This window comes from Spinacia oleracea, chromosome 1 (assembly GCF_020520425.1).
Source record: "Spinacia oleracea cultivar Varoflay chromosome 1, BTI_SOV_V1, whole genome shotgun sequence".
In the NCBI taxonomy this organism is placed as follows: Eukaryota; Viridiplantae; Streptophyta; class Magnoliopsida; order Caryophyllales; family Amaranthaceae; genus Spinacia; species Spinacia oleracea.
In genome coordinates, this window is record NC_079487.1 from 127,847,562 (window position 1) to 127,864,525 (window position 16,964).

General features: G+C 34.1%; 2 protein-coding genes and 2 non-coding genes across 4 annotated transcripts; 1 reads left to right on the forward strand and 3 right to left on the reverse strand.

Annotated features, from left to right (window-relative positions):
- Window positions 1-8,608: 8,608 nt before the first annotated feature.
- Window positions 8,609-8,680, reverse strand: TRNAP-UGG (transfer RNA proline (anticodon UGG)). The gene has a single exon. It is a non-coding gene; the product is annotated as a tRNA-Pro (tRNA).
- A 75-nt stretch (window positions 8,681-8,755) lies between these two features.
- TRNAL-UAG (transfer RNA leucine (anticodon UAG)) lies at window positions 8,756-8,835 on the reverse strand. Its single transcript has one exon. It is a non-coding gene; the product is annotated as a tRNA-Leu (tRNA).
- A 553-nt stretch (window positions 8,836-9,388) lies between these two features.
- On the reverse strand, window positions 9,389-12,429 carry LOC110803006 (50S ribosomal protein L4, chloroplastic-like). Its single transcript, NM_001426482.1, has 2 exons — window positions 11,471-12,429; window positions 9,389-9,776 (listed from the first exon to the last, which is right to left on the reverse strand). The coding sequence occupies exons 1-2, from the start codon at window positions 12,324-12,326 to the stop codon at window positions 9,751-9,753; spliced, it is 882 nt and encodes a 293-aa protein (NP_001413411.1). The 5' UTR covers window positions 12,327-12,429; the 3' UTR covers window positions 9,389-9,750.
- A 2,106-nt stretch (window positions 12,430-14,535) lies between these two features.
- LOC110803049 (josephin-like protein) lies at window positions 14,536-16,033 on the forward strand. The gene is made up of 2 exons (XM_022008510.2): window positions 14,536-14,907; window positions 15,009-16,033. Exons 1-2 carry the CDS (start codon window positions 14,821-14,823, stop codon window positions 15,474-15,476), a joined length of 555 nt encoding a protein of 184 aa, XP_021864202.1. The 5' UTR covers window positions 14,536-14,820; the 3' UTR covers window positions 15,477-16,033.
- Window positions 16,034-16,964: the final 931 nt, after the last annotated feature.

Here is a 16,964-nt window from a genome sequence, read left to right on the forward strand (position 1 = left end):
TGTTTGCAAAGAGAGGTGAGGGGATTATATGGGTGATGATTTTTTGTCTTGTAGTGAAAGATTAATGTGATTAATTTAATGTAACGTCATGTTGATTAATACACTCCTAGGATGATGATGATAGAGGATAATCCATATACTTGCAAGGGTAGGTAAACTTTGTGGTATATTTTCATATTCCATCAAACTTTGAAAGAATCAAAGAATCTCTTGTTTAGGTTTAATTAGTCTATAAGTGCGGTTGTTTCATAATAATTTATGAGAGTTTTGAGTGGTGCGTACTTTGCTATGACGAGCACTACTCCTTCCCATCTCATAAATTCTTACCTATTACCAATGATGTCTTGGTCTAATGGTTAAGGTTGAGGGCCTGTATATGATAGATCTCAAGTTCGAATGATCGAATCCTCCCGCCCCCATTTTGTAATTTATATTACCCTTGTGGCTCACTCGTAAAAAAAAAAAAAAAAAAAAAAAAAAATCTTACCTATTTGCTCATGTGCTCATTTTTGTTAGATTTTTTTTTACAAGTATTTTATATGTAAATAACAAAAAAACGTGTCTAATATATAATTAAAGTGGATAAAGTTTTGTTGACGGATAGGGTATTAATGTATTTGAAACGGTATTGTATGAAATTTAATTTAATTGGTCCAAGCTTATTTGAATATAATTATATATATTAGGCTTCGCTGTTCACATAATAGTCTTTTCTTTTCTCTTATCTAGACATATTTTAAAGCGAAATGGAAATGGTATAGTCCTTAGACTCCTTACCTCCTGAACGTGTTTACTTTATTTGAATGTGTAGTTTTTGTGAAATAGATCAAAACATTAGTCGGACTCTAAGTTTTCATATTATTGATTTTATATATTATGATATTCAATATTAGTTATATATGCATGATTCCTCTCTATCCATATGTTATCTTGATTCTTATTCATCCATTATTATGCATAATTAATCTGACTCCATTAACATATATGTCCAAATTTTTTATGATTGTTATATTCAACACTATCATAGCTAACTATGTTTCAAAAGTCACTTGACTTTTCATGATTTTTAATACACATCTTTGATTGTTGATGACTTTAATTACATGAAAGTAAATATAAAATATAAAAATTGATATTCTCTACATTTTTAAATATTAGTCATATTTTGACTTTTTCACCCGTTTCAACTCAATATTTAAACGTAAATATCTCCAAATGCATATGTTAAAATATTATAAAAATTTAATATCGTGAAATTACACATTGAGACGAATAAAGTAAGATATGATGACATGAATATGTTTTGAAATACATATGTGAAATAATATTAGAAAATTCTTTTCAATTGTAAATAGTGTCAAGATTTCAAATATATTAATATTCAGGAATGGGGGATATGTATTTTGAAAAGCACAAACAAATCTAACAATATCGCAAATACTTACACGTATTCATGAAATAATGTCAAATTCATTTTTGACCAGGTGAATAATACTACACACGAAGTATAATTTCTTTTTGTAACGGAGATTGTACATACTTAGAACTAGAATGAATTTTCTCTAACCATCACACTTAAAAATAAAGAGACAAAATAATACAAGTGAACCACCTTCTACCAAGTCATGGAATTATCCCCTTAAAAAAGTCATGGCATTCACATTGGCACGCTTATGAGCTAAACAGATAAGATGACATCACCTCATATATTCACTTAATATGAATGCTAAGTTACTCACAAGCCGACAAAACTATGTATATCAATATCATACTCCTATGTGGCTTTGCACTTGAATATTTCGAAGTCTTTACTATGTACTCTGTATATTCTTTTACACGTCAAAAAATTAAATAATATTATTATACGAATGTTGATTATTTAATCGGTTATACGGAGTACATAATATGAGAATGGGTCTTATTACAGTATATGTTAGAATAACTAAATTTAATAGTATAATGACAAGTTAATTGTTAAAATAATTTGTCGTGCTACTTAAAATTTTAAGCTGATTTACTTTCTAAGTAGATACTTTGTGGTCATAAATTCATAATGACAAACTAAATTACCAAACTAGTTTATTATTTAATTGGGTTCACTTTCAATTAATCATTTAATTTTAACTATAACTTGCATCCAAATTGGAAAAAAAATTCCCAAACTAATTTATCAAAAGGTTAAACTAATAGTTTAAAACTTTTACAAATTTTTACAATTACAAGCAAGTTCCTAACTAAAATCATTGGAGTTTATTTTATTTGTCATTTATGATTTTATTGTAGTAGACAGTTAAATTAAACCTTGTTTTATTCACTATATTTAACGTAAATTCACGTAAATTCAGTTTAGTTTAAATGTTAGTCGAAAAAAAAAAGTTTAGAAAAACAAAACAAAAAGAGGTATAAAACGCAACTTTGAAAAAAAAAAGTTTATTTTGACCACCTTTACGATTGAGCTTGCATGGCAAATTCTAGAATGTGTCAGTGTTACTACTAGTTTATTTAGATTTTAATATATTAATTTCTTAATCAATGGTCACGTGAAATAAGTGGATAAGCTTCTAGGTTGATCCATACAAGATGACTGATGACATGAATTATTGCCTTAGCTCCAAACAATAGTTAAAAAATTTAACAAAAAAAGAGCCAATGATATGCTTTAACTCCAAGTCATTCACACTCATTGCTGTTTATCGGATTGCTTACGTTTGGACGTTTTGGTTCCTAATTGAATGCTACCATTTCTTGGAGATATATTTTCTCCGTCTTTTAATATTCGCAACGTTTGTTAGTTTCATGCATGTCAATACATAACTTTGATCATTTATATCTTAAATTCCCTTTAGCAAAAATTATAAAAAGTTGATATTTTGAAAATACACATTGAGACGAATCTAACAAGATCCCACATGACTATGTTTTATCTTATACAAAAAACACTACGAATAGTCAAAGTATATGAACAGTGGCAAAAGTCCAAACGTTGCGAGTATTAAAAGACGGAGGAAGTATATGATTCAACTTTGCATTTTGGGAAAGCCAACCACTTCCTTTCTACATAAAAAAAGTACCAGTAGGAATTAGAGATAAGTTTGATCACTTACCACTCGTACTTATCAAGTAACGTCTTGATATAGTGAAAAGGATTCTACATTGGATTGGGGGTTTAATATGAGCACTTTGAGGGAGGGTTCCCCTTACCAACCCGCGCGCTCACTCTTAAAATCCTGTTAATCCGGGTGGGTTGATCCATACGGGATTCCAATCCGATAAGGCACTTACCTTCAAAAAAAACCGTACAATACGTATTACATAGGCTAGACTACAATTAAGAGTAAAGTTGGCGAGAAATATTCATTATACATATAATATATTACGAAAATGATAAAAGTTGCAACATGCGACCTTTAAGCCGTGTTACAATGATGACATGGCATTCCTATGTGTCATTATTTAAATTGGAAACTAAAATAGTTTACTCATACTCCGTATAACCTATTATACATGTTTCATAAAAAGGTAGGAAAATCTTAATATTCTAATTTGTTTCCTTTTTTATATCGACTAACTTATTTACATATTTTCATAGTAAAAATATTGCATTAATAGTAAAAATATTCTGATGACGCATAGGCTACGTGGCGCCTATATGTACCAATTAAACTGCGACACGTAAGATTGCGACAACTAAATGTTGTCGCAACTTGCGACCTTTATCATCATCCAATATATTAATAACAATGTATGATGCACAACTGGATTCGGTTACGTTGAAAGGTTGGAGCAATCTCCTGAATCATATTACCTCCATTTCAGAAAGTTCTTTACGCTTTGGAAAATGTGTCCAAATTATAAAAACTATGACCGTAAATTCCCACCATTATATACATCAAAATGTTACATGTAAGATCTTGTTAGATTGGTCTCGGAATGTATTTTCATATTATCAAATTTTTATAATTTTTTCACATGCGAAATTGGATATATTAGTAGTTAAATATTGCATTGGAGTCCGTGCAAATAGTAACTGTAAAGATCTTTTTGAAACGGAGGTAGTATGTAGTACGTGGATAAAGTTAATGATGCAATACAAAAAATTCAGGTTATTTGTCATTTTAATTACTAACTTGCACCTAATACTGAATAATATATATAATTATTCAAATAACTATTCAAAAAACTGTAGTAGAAAGGAGTAATTTCTTCTTCAAGCATGTATTTATATTAACCGAATTATTGGATCATATAGGCCAAATTTAGGCATATGATTATATGACCCATATCCTGGAAATTTGGAACCCCTTACCTTTACCATAAAAGACAATAGGAACACCATCGCAAGCATAACACTTGTCCTGACCAAATTAGAACTATAATACAATTATTAAATTTATTATTTGTACAATATACTTTCCAAAATAATTGTGGCTCTTATCTAGACATGTCACTCATAAGCTTTCTAATTGGTCCATTATATATTGATCTAATAAGATCGTTTATTATTACTATTATTACTACTTCCTCTGAAATTTAATTATCAGTTGTATTATGTTGACTATTTTTCTCTACTACAGAGTAACAAACTGCAATTTGACTATTATTATACATACAGAAAATATTATTCATGTTAAATTATGTTACTCCTATATTCATCCCAATAAATATAGTTTAAATATTAAATAAATTAATACTTTATATTACTAATAACTAAAACTATGCACTTGATAAATATGCCATGTTGAAATTCAACAACTACAACGAAGAGGAAGTAATTTTTCTTAAACAATACTCTCTCCGTCCCGGAATACTCAAAACGGTTTGACTTTTTGCACTATTCACGTAATTCACTTTGACCCTATTTTATTTCAAATATAAGAAAACAAATGTTAGTGTATAATATATTGTTAGCTTCATCTTAATATATATTTTCAAAATATTAATATTTTATAAGTTTTTATAATATGTAGTTAAAGATATTGGTGGTCAAAGTTGTGCATTGGCAAGCGTGTCCAGTCAAAACGTTGCGAGTATTCCGGGACAGATGGAGCAGGAAGTATTATCTAATGTGCTTAGATAGAGAATAAAATAAAATTATACGAAGTATACTCTAGAATAGACTTGTTCAACGGGCTGGGCCCATTAGCAGCCCGGATCCAGCCCATTTTTAAAAGGGTTGAGCCTTTTACTTTTATAAAAGGGTCGGGCCCTCCCCGGCCCGTCCCGTTTAATTTTATTCATTGAAATACATACAAACTCAAATTAAGCCCAGTCCATTAAAGCCCGGCCCGACAATATTGTGAGCCCGGCCTAGCCCGTTTAATTTTGGCCCGGCCCGACCCTAACCCGACCCGTTGAACAGGTCTACTCTAGAACGGAGTAGCATGTATTTACGATTAAAAAAGTTCGTAGCAAATTCCCACAAACCTTTACGGAGGCATCAGGTGTGGACTTTTACGGATTTCGCACATCCCCTGCAAAATAGGGTACGTTGTCTAGAGATGATCTATTGATCTGCCTAAGTATGTGCAAAATATATACGACACCTATTTTTATTTTTTAAATATCTTTTTAAGACATACGGAGTACTTAAGTATACGTGTGTTGTGGGTTGTTAAAAAGAGGAGGGGGTGGGGTGGTGGGGAGGCGTGTTGGGGTCGGGGGTGGAATTGGTGGTTAATTGTAACAAACATAGATGGTAGTAAGGTGGTGTGTTGGTTAATTACATATGGTTGTAGGGTCATGTGGTGTATCGATGGGGCCTTGGTGGTTAGGGTTGGACCTGAGGTTGTGGTTATTGTTCGAGGCGATAGTAGATGTCAAAGGACCAACTCAACCAAAAGTTTAAGTGTGGATGCAGCATAGGCCTCCTCATACCTAGCGCGAAATATTCTACTTTGAAAGGAGGGGTGGATGAGATTCGAATCCGTGACCTATGCGTCACGTTGGCTCTGATACCATGTCAAAGGACCAACTCAACCAAAAGCTTAAGATGATGGTTGAAGCCCCAATATTAGTTTTATACTCTATCAGTAGAGGTGGAGACATGGTGAGGAAAAAGAGATAGACTATGTTTCTGCTCAATTTATTTCAATTTATTTTAAGAAAAATAAGTTCAGTTAATTAAGTTAAGATAAATTCAGATAAGATAATTTATAATTAAAATGAATTTTTATAAATTCTACTTCGTAATAAGTAATAAGTTCGGGTAAATTTATAATTTTTACTTCGTATAAGATAATTCAGAAAAGAAAAAAAAATGAAAATTAGGTGAAATAGAATGTACCGTTTTGGATTTATTTTAAAATATCCTTGTTAAGAAAAAATATGTTGATGTATGATCCGTGCGATTATAATAAATGGGAAATGACGTGGCCTTATAAAAAACACAACCAAAAAAACATATTCAATAAATGACAAGCGTAATAGCCGTCAAAATTAGGGGTTAAACATCAAGGGTCCCCACATCACGGCATAGTTGGCGTCTAAATAGTAGAGTAACTTTAAGCCATCTGTAATTTGTCATTAACCAACAAGACACACAAAATTTCCACCTATTTTATTTTGAAAATTGACCTTGTTTAACAAAGACAACAAATAAACAAGAAATTGATGAAATAATAAGTGCAAATTGACCTTCTTTTTTTTTCTTTTGAATCTTCTTAAATGCTTTTCTTTGTTGTATAATACAAGTTACCACTACATAAAAAATGAATGATAATGAAAGAAATAGATATAAATTCAATTGGTATTTGAGTTTCTTTTTTAGTGCTTTTATAATTTATTCCATCCTCTTTTCATATAGGCGGAAGCTTTGTTAAAACTTGAAAATGATCGAGACCAAGCTTAAACATAAAGGATAATTTTACAATAGTTACAATTTCTGATCCTGCGGCTAATATAATCTCTTAACCAGTACTCCATAGTTAACTTATTGATAGTGCAGATGTTGTAGTTGCACCACGTGTTTAATTGATTGGTTATGAGGTACTATGTACATATTATCAAGTTATCGACTACTAGTGTCATCAAAAGCCTTTGATTATTTTGTAGTAATTTTCTAATGGCTTGAATGATGCCTTGGTTCAATTCGTAGATTATAGACAAAAGTGCACACACTGCAAAGTAAGCATGATATACCCATAAAACACAATAACACAGATAAATGAACATGATATATATAATGCTAAAGAACATGAGATATATTATTTTTATGTATCATTAAATCCGTAAATATACAAAAAATATAAATCATGATATTTTAACATAAACTCATGTTCTTTTACACAAACAATCATGGAGTATGTTTTTTGGATGCACTATGCACTGAGTTACTGTGCATTTTTGTACGCCATATAGTTAACCTGAAATAACTCAATCTTGTCAATCTTATACTCCGGCCGTAACACTTATATGTACGAGCACACGAGCATCGACTTCTAGGAACTAGGAAGGAAGACGAGTCAATTTTACACAAAGTCTTAAACGCAGAAATATGAACATCTGTTGATAGATCATTCATTTGCAAGTTATTATTATGGTACTTTAACTTAGGATTGAGTGGTAAACAATCTGCCAAATAGCAAAAGAAGGACAGAAGTAAAAATGAGGACGACATGCATAAAAGACTCAGACTCACAAAGTTGATCGACAGCAACCACTAAGCTTCGATCTGGCTAACGCATCTTAAAGGCATCATTCAATCATTATATTCTAGAGAACGTCAATCCAATTTTACACTTTGACATTTTATTATACTGTTGCTCTAATATGCCTCATTGGGGAAAAAGGAAAAAAAAAAGAAAAAGGAAGTGGATAAGATAAGGTTAGTTGTTAGGTTCAATTTCTTACCAAGTGTAACATTTTGTCATTTTTACTTATTCTGGTAAATTTTGCTTAATTTAAAATCTTTAAAAAAGAAAATGTTATCAAATAATCCAAATATACCTTGTCCTAATGCATATTCATATATTATAATAGAACTTCTACCAAGAGTTATTTAAGTTAGGTAGGTAGATTTGTTGCGAAACGTTAAAAGTGAGAGAATAATTAAAAAATATATTTTCGAGTTAGAGTTTCCATCCCGATTTCAGGTGATCTTGGGATCGATTCTCATCCCCACACTTGTGGCTCATTCGCACCAAACAAAAAAAATTCGGAATTTGACAAAGTGTGAAAAACAATCAAGAACCAAGAAATGGTTTATGGATTGTGGACTCTCGACATCACTACAGAGTAACTTGTGTATCATTCCGTACATAGCTTAAGGATTATTGCAGTATTCACACCAATTACTCATATTTATTCTGTTAAGTTCTATGAAGACTCTGTCTATGGGAAATATTGTATACTAAAAGGTATCATAGATTCATCCATAAAAGGAGTATATTTTCATGCACGATTTACTTCAAATTGATTTTTGCCCGTCACGAATGACGTTTCCACTAGTGAATGCCCAACAATAAGTTTAAGTGAAATGTAAATAAATTGTAGGGAAGTTCAATCTTTACAATTTATTGAGAGATTGACTATTAATAAAAACATAAAATGACACGGATAGTATGAAAATTTTCTAAAATGATAAAATGAGAAGGGTAAAAAAACAGAAAAAGGGGCATTCCGAGAATCGAACTCGGGACCTCTCGCACCCAAAGCGAGAATCATACCACTAGACCAAATGCCCAGGAGTTGTTAGCATTAACGATTTAATATTCTTTATCACTAAAAAATGAACCTTAAATATAAAAATGAAAAAGAATGACGGCTGTGGGATTTGAACCCACGCCCTTTCGGACCAGAGCCTAAATTTGGCGCCTTAGACCACTCGGCCAAACCGTCTTAATTGTGTTATTTACTACTAATCAAATTATCCAATAGTTATTGGATGAATATTGCACACAGACACGGAACAGTATTAAATTTTGAACTAAATCAAATATATAGATACTTCACATGATTTAACTATCGGTTTTACCAACGAGTGTCCAATTGAGTTAACAGAATATTAGTTTGATGCTCGTTATCCATGGCATTTTAAAACTACTCCATATGAACACATTATCGTGGGTCGAATAAGTGTTCAATGTCGTTTATTCACTTCCCTTTCTAAGCATTGAAGCTTTTGTTCATCTTATACCGGCGGCCACTTGAGCAGTTGAGCTAACAAGCGTCTTATCTTTCACCTGATATCACATGAACTACGAAAATTCCACTTGGTGGCATGCTTGTTGAATGTACGTTCAATGTTGTTCTATTTATAGCACCAAGGTTTTATCACCACCCCACACAAATAATACCCTCAAAATCAAGGATGAAAAGGTAAAAAGAAATCCTCATATGCGACCGTAAATCTTTAACCACACCGAAGAAGAATTCCGATACTTCTCTTTTTAATTCTGATTCCATCACTAATAGATTCTGGGTGTATAATCAATTGATTGAAATCAAGTTCTTACTATCAGTAAACTCAACATGAGACAAACAAAACATATATTTTCCGAATAGCTGAACACCATATACAATAAATGGAATACTTACTACTCGTAGTCGTCGATATGAACAACGAAAACATACAAATATCTCCATTACAGAATGACCATTGTATACAATGAATGTTTCGTTTAAAAACTCATCAAAATACAACACAAACGTGTACCAAAATCTTTGCACTTGCAGCATGTATTAAGTCAGGGTCTGCTGATCTCCCTACGATTAACATTCCTCTTAGCTAAAACGTACTCTCAGTCTGCTTGTTCACTCTGCAGGTTCAGGAGTTCCATCTGCCACAGCACAAAATTAAGACAATGTAGGAAATTAGACAAAAACAAAGCGATTCAAGTAAGAAAAATGCTGTGACAGAGGCAATTTTAATCAATCTTGAGCACTATCGCATCAGTGAACAACATAGGCAGCAAGAGGAAAAAGACTTAAAGTGCGAATTCCATCTCTTAAGACTTAACCAATTTCATGAAGTTTCCTATCTCTCAACCCTCCAAAAAGTATCTAGCTCACTCGGCACAAGACCTCACATGACAACCATCACCCAACAGGTGGAAACCGTATGGCCTACACTTTTAACATACTTTGAATTGATGGTATCTAGCAGCAGTTCAGGCAAGCTCATTCGATCTACTTGCCTATAGTTTCCTATCCTATTCCCTAGAGGTGCGGGTGCCCTAATATCGAAACTAAAATTCGCTGTTAAAAACTTTCATACACCATCCTTTTTCTAGAGATTAGTCAAATATAATAGCTATCTGGAAGTGCACCAACTGTTTTTGGCAAAGATGTTAATACAAGACATAAATCCACTTCATATGTGTCTACAAAAAAATACTCTCTCCGGAGCCATATCTCAGTCAAGATTAAAAAGGGACGGAAGGAGTATTTATTAGGTCCATGATCAAGCAGGCAGGACAATAGATGGCCATTAACAAAGTAAATATGTACATCAAGTTCATAAAGGGAGAAGAATGTAACATTAGAAGCTCATTGGTTTTTTCAGGTGGGTTGTGTATAAGTGCACTACTCATTTTTATACTCAAACCTCAGCCAACACACCACTGAATCAAGATGCTAATCCCACGAGCATAGCATCGCATTGAATGAGTAGTTTTCAGCAACATACCCAACCCTCCCCGAGGAAGTCTTGGCCTCAAGTGACTTGTGCCCATATGGACACAAGTGGCTTGTAATTGGTACCCGCTAATTTGGTATTGGTACTAAGACTAGTATGGTATTGGTATACCAATACATTGCTAAGAAGTACCAATACAAATTATTTGTGTTATTGGTACTGAAATATGCTATATTGGTACTAAAAATAATTGTATTGAGTCACTTGTGTCCATATCACTTGAGGTTTAGCAATCCTCACCCTCCCCCCAGATAAAAATCCTAAACAATTCCAATCACCACATTGATTTGGATAACAGAGCTCACACCTTCATTTGCATGATATAATCTTCAACTCTTCGTACCCTATTCATTCAACACCCAAAATTTCCCACAAGGACTCCAAATAACAGAAAACATAACAAATACAATTACTCGTATGACATAATCAACGTCACGAAATCAAAATTACACCTCCACTTCTTCCTTTTTTTTTTCTTCATAATCTTCCTACTAAACCTGTCTTATTCCGAATAATTTCTCATTCAACATAACACCACAAATTAATCATTCACAAACAAAATCAAATCAAAATCATATAGACAAAACAATACTTCTAAAGTTCTAAGTACTCCCCCATTACAATTGAAGTCATCTTTAACCAAGTTTCAAAACATTATTTCTTTGGAGCAGGTAGAGTCACAATTCACAAAATGCAATGATGTAGATGGAATTTAATCGACTTCACCCATCAAAGCTAATCGACATTCAAATGTTCAATTGCAAATTTAAGCTCCAATCATACTACTTGAACAAAATTAAAAACTACAAAAGAAGGCACAAGATTATAGACCATTACCTTCCACGCCATCATCAACCTCTTCTCCTTCCTCCTCCTCTTCTTCTTCCTCGTCCTCGTCTTCCAAAGTATCAACCCCATACCTCTGATTCAAATACTGAATAGTTCCTTCAGTAAAAACTAACTTTTCAGCATTCAGAACATCAAACAGATTCAAACTCCTCGGAGTTAATAACTTCAAAGTCCTGATATTCCTCCCGGATTTCTCCACATTTTCTACCAAATCCATCAAAAAGAACAAGGATTTCTCAGCCGGGTCAAGCCCCCACCTCTGCATTGCAGCAATAAAATCCTTCGTTTTCGGCTTCTCGAAATTTTCCGCGAATTCCTCCACAACAAAGGAGTTCCCCACCGCGCTAGCAATGGCAGTCGAAAGGGCCAGACGCCTCTCCTTCTTGTTCATCTTAATGGTCCAATCTCTGGGCTTCGGGCCAAAAATAACCCCACCACCGGGCCTGAGTGGGGAACGCTGCGAACCACGCCGGGCTCGACCTGTTTTCTTCTGTGGATAGGGCTTTCTACCACCACCACGGACCTCAGCACGGGTGAGGGTGGAAGCAGTCCCACGACGTTTGTTCTGGAGGTGGGTGATGAGGCCACGGTGGACGACGGCGCGAGCCGTTTCGGATGGGGCCGTTTTGAGGTTGAGAAACGTTTCGCCGACTTTCTCGCCGGAGAAATTGAGGATTGGGAGAGGGATGAGCTCGGATTTGATGGAAAGAGAAAGTGAGGTTTGGGAATGTGAGGAAGAGGGGAGTTTGAGGATGGGTTTGGAAGAAAAATTGCGGGATTTGGAGGAGAAGAGGGAGGAAGAGAAGAATGAGAGAGAAAGAGATGAAGAAGTAGAAGTCGCCATTGTCGTTGGGAGAGTGAGGTTTTGGGAGGAGGAGAAAGAGGCTTATCCAGAGATAGAAAGACAGATTAGAGGGAGAGAGGAAATCACCTCCTTTTTCTACTTCTACTCTGCTAGTGATTTTTTCGAGTGTTTTGCTAGGTTGCATCAAAACGGATACGGACACGGACACAATACAGGTACGGGGATACGCCATCTTAAAAATGATGGACACGGGGACACGGAAAAAAAAGATATTAAAATCTAATCTAATATATCAAAGAAAATTAAAATAATGGAAAATAATTAATAAAATAATATGCAAAAAGTAATTAAATTTATCAACGACATTTAAATAAGAAAATAGAACTATACTACATAAAATGACACGATAATCATCTCCTCTCACATCCTCATTTTTTTTAATTCCCTTGTAATAATTTTCACTCCTCCTAAAAAGTAGACGGGGATTATTGTGAATGAACATCAAGCCTTCATAAACATAAGATCAGATTCACATGATGGATGGAGTAACTACAAAGAAGACCGTAATTAATGTCATGGTGACTTGTAAATCTGGTTTATGTTTATGAAGGTTGTTGATTGCTCAGAGACCTTCGAGGGAATTGTAAAAAAGAGAGAGCAATCTGAAATATTAATTAATATTGAAATAAGTGTTCAAGACGTGTCCAAGACGTGTCCATCGTGTATCCGGTCGTGTGTCTCGTGTCCTAATTTTTCAAAATAATCGGACACGTGATTTCGCGTGTCGGACACATATTTCCGCGTGTCCAAGGCGTGTCGGTGTCCAATACGTGTCGGACACGGGACACGGCAGCCCGATGGCGTGTCCGTGCTTCCCAGGTGTTTTGCACTTTGCTTATAATTAGGGCCGCAAACAATTCGAGTCGGGCAGAGTTGTAGTCAACTAGTCGGTTCGAGGCGAGCTTGATAAGAATTATTACTTTATTAGTGTTCGAGCTGAGCTTGATAAGAGCTTTAGAAAAAATTCTTGTTCGAGTTCGGCTCGTTCAAAATTTGATTTGTTCCCAATAGTACAAGATCTTGTTTGATTCTTACATTCTACGCTTTGTACTATTGGCTTTTGTCAACAGTACACTCAATATAAATTGACTTGTCAATAGTACCCTTATAATATTCACATCGTTATTACTATGAACATTTCCATTAAATAGTTTAACTGAGGTTAACCATTGGTTAAAAAATAAAAATAAAAATCAAATAAAGAAACCATAACACTTTCAGTTTGTACACACTTTAATTCGGACAATTCTTCTCTGTAATGATTTTCTGAAGAAACTCTTCTTTAAGTGTCAAAGCAATTTCTCTATTGTTGGTTTTCTGTGCAGTAATTCCTACAGCAATGACTTTGGTTACAGTCTAAATTATCACCGAAATGCTACTATATTTGTTAGTATATATGTGCTGATTATTTTTTTGCTTGAAGAGCACATACACGAATCCTTTGATGACAGATCATATATCATTTTAGTAATTAGAGTTAATGATCTTCATGAGACTACATATTAGGCAACTTCAGAGCCATAAGCCAATGTTACACACCAGTACACCACTACACTGTATTAATGCATTACACCACTGGTCCACTATATATACAAGATATTACAGTACACCTCTTGTTTGAACACAACCTTACATTCATATTGTAGGATTAATGGAAGCTAGGCTGGCCTTGCAGAAATAGAAGGAGAGAAAGAAGGAAAAGAGCAGCCTGGGAAAAGATAAAAGACTGTAAAATGTCCACAAGTGTGGTTGCTTGTTTACTTTTGAGTTGATTGGTAGTGAATGAAATAGCCACAACAAAGGGGGATGATGCACTCGGTTAAGAATTTGCTGAAGTTTGTGGTATTATACTACGATGTACTCCGTTAAAAAAAAAACATACTATGTGAATTAACATGCGATATATTTGCGCAGTTAAATATTTAATGGAATAGGACATGGTAATAAGGAAGTCAATACCTCAAGTGTACCATTGACAATATAATTAAAAATAAGTGTATCGTTGACTAAAGTCAATAATACAAGTGTACTAATTGGAATTTCCCTATTTTATTTAACCGACTTTGTTTAATTGTGAATTATAATTGAATTACCTTTATTTTATTTTATTTTTAAGTTATTCTTATTTAAAAAAGGTTGATTACTGCCTAAAATTTAAATGTTTAAATAATTTTGATGGAAAAGTGAAAGTTTTTGCAAATCACAATTAGAAAGCGTAATTGATGTTGAGGGATGGCGGGGAAGATAACCATTAACTACAACTTGACGCAAAATAAAACATCCAAAACCTCCAAACTCCGCAATTTCTCCAGAATTCTCAAACATTCAGAGCTAAGACTAGCAAACCCATCTTTCTCTCTCTATAAAACAGCAGGTATTTTTTGAATTTATATATTGTAAATTCGATTCTAAGTTTTCAATTCTAATACTCTTGGGGCAAGAAAATTTGGAAAATTGAAGTTCTGGGTTCGAAATGGGAGAGCAAATCAAGTCAGAAATTTACCATGAACGTCAAAGATTACAGTTTTGCCTCCTTCATGCGCTCAATAATCTCTTTCAGGTAAACCTACTTTTCCCCTTCTCTTTAATTGGATTGTTATCAATTGTTCTTGAAAAAGATTCAATCCTGGTGAATTAATTAAGGGTTTTAATTACTTTTAGGAGAAAGATGCATTTAGCCGGGTAGATTTGAATGGAATTGCTGAAGAACTCAATTTGGATGATCCCACCCCAGTAAAATGGAACCCAATTTCTGTTGTCTTTAAGCCTCATCATAATTTGTTTACTGGGAACTATGATGTTAATGTTTTGATTGCTGCCCTTGAAAGAAGAGGTAAGAATGTAGTGTGGCATGATCGGCGAAATGGGGCCGGTTCGATTGCTTCCCTTGAGGGGTCTGAAGATGGGTTAATGGGGATTGTGTTGAATATTCCTGTGAGAAGGTATGGTGGGCTATTGAAGAACAGACATTGGCTTACATTGAGAAAAATTGGTGGAATTTGGTATAATTTGGATAGTGATCTTAAAGCTCCTACCCCGTTCGAGGATGTAGATGATGTTAGGGTATTTTTGGATAGTGTCATTCTTGCTGGTGGTGAAATTCTGCTTGTTATGAATGATAATAAATAGCTAGATTGACTGCTTGTTTATCCGTTAATCATTCTAAGATGTTGAACTCTGCACCTTATGAATTCAGCTTCGGAATCTTTGGGATTTTTGAAGGACGGTAGATGCTTCCGTTTATAATGTTTTTACATGACTCTTTTCTTTTGAGGGTGGAGCCGTGGAGGAAGGAGGTAAAAGATGGATGATGCTTATGTGTTAGGGTTTTCTTGGTAGTGAATGAAATGTTTAGTTGTGGGTTCAGGACTGATTTTGAGCTCTTTCGAAGTAGGCGATAGACTAAAAGCTGAAAACAAACCATGATCGTCATCCTTCTGGTGTCTATCGCGAGAAATGGTCTCAGCAGTTTGCAGTGGTACAGTTCTATTCTTGCCGTGCTGGACTGCTGGTCAGTGCTTTATACTCCTTTCTTCACTGTGAATAGTTGGTTTACTCCATTTTGTATAATGAATACAAATGCAAGTTGTTGTATACTTTCCCTTGAGTTCATGTGTTTTCTATCGTTTTTTTTTGTCATAGACTGTGAATGGTGAAAAGTATAAGATTTCATGATTGTGCAAAAACGCTTCTGTTTTGAGTTCATTATACTTGATGCCTGCTGAAATGTACCAATGGTATGAATCATGGTTCTGCAGCTTCTGCTTCTTTCTAGGTGGGGTTGTTTTTGAAGTTTGTTCTTTATTTCCTCAACGTACATAGTAATAGAAAGAGGAAAGTATCATAGTCTCTGCCTTAAATAATAGAGTAAAGAGTCAGCTGCTTTTGTTTTACTTACATGAGTTACGAATTTGGGGATTCTTAGACCTTTTTTCTCATTAATTTCTTTTGGGATATCTTTCCATATAATTTTACTTTTTACAATGGGAATACCGTTGTGTAAGGGAGAGAAACATTATTGCATTTGGTTCTTATGAGTAAGTCTTGAATGATACAGGGTATAATGAGAACTTTTATGAGCGACATCTATATGGATGGCCGACTTTTTGTGAGATACAGGAATACTGTCAACGGAACTTGAGTGACTTGGACTTGTCCTATTATTTACACCCATCTCATATAAGACTTTGATGGTTCCAATCCATTATATAGTCATGTTCTAGGCTTTTCCCTATCCATTTCTCTACCATCTAGCAAATTAGGAGATAAAGATGATCTGTTGCAACTTTAGTTATCTGTTTTAGGAATCATATCTGTTCGAGATTATTTTCCATAAATGCTTGCTACAGTTTGGTGATTATTTACTTCTTTGGTTAGCTGCCAGCTAATATCAATAATATACCAATAAAGTTTTATTATTAATATTACTGTGGAAATTTCGGAGAGCTGGTATAAGTAAACCTTGTGTATTTTAAGTTTTTAACTATTGACTTCATGTGCCAATTCTTTTGTAAGTGCCCCTAGCCTAAACTCCCTCCTCTCTCCCTCTAGATACCGTTGGCCTGTTCAGATGTCAAGAGATAACACAAAAACACATTTTTTATCAAGACAAGTAGG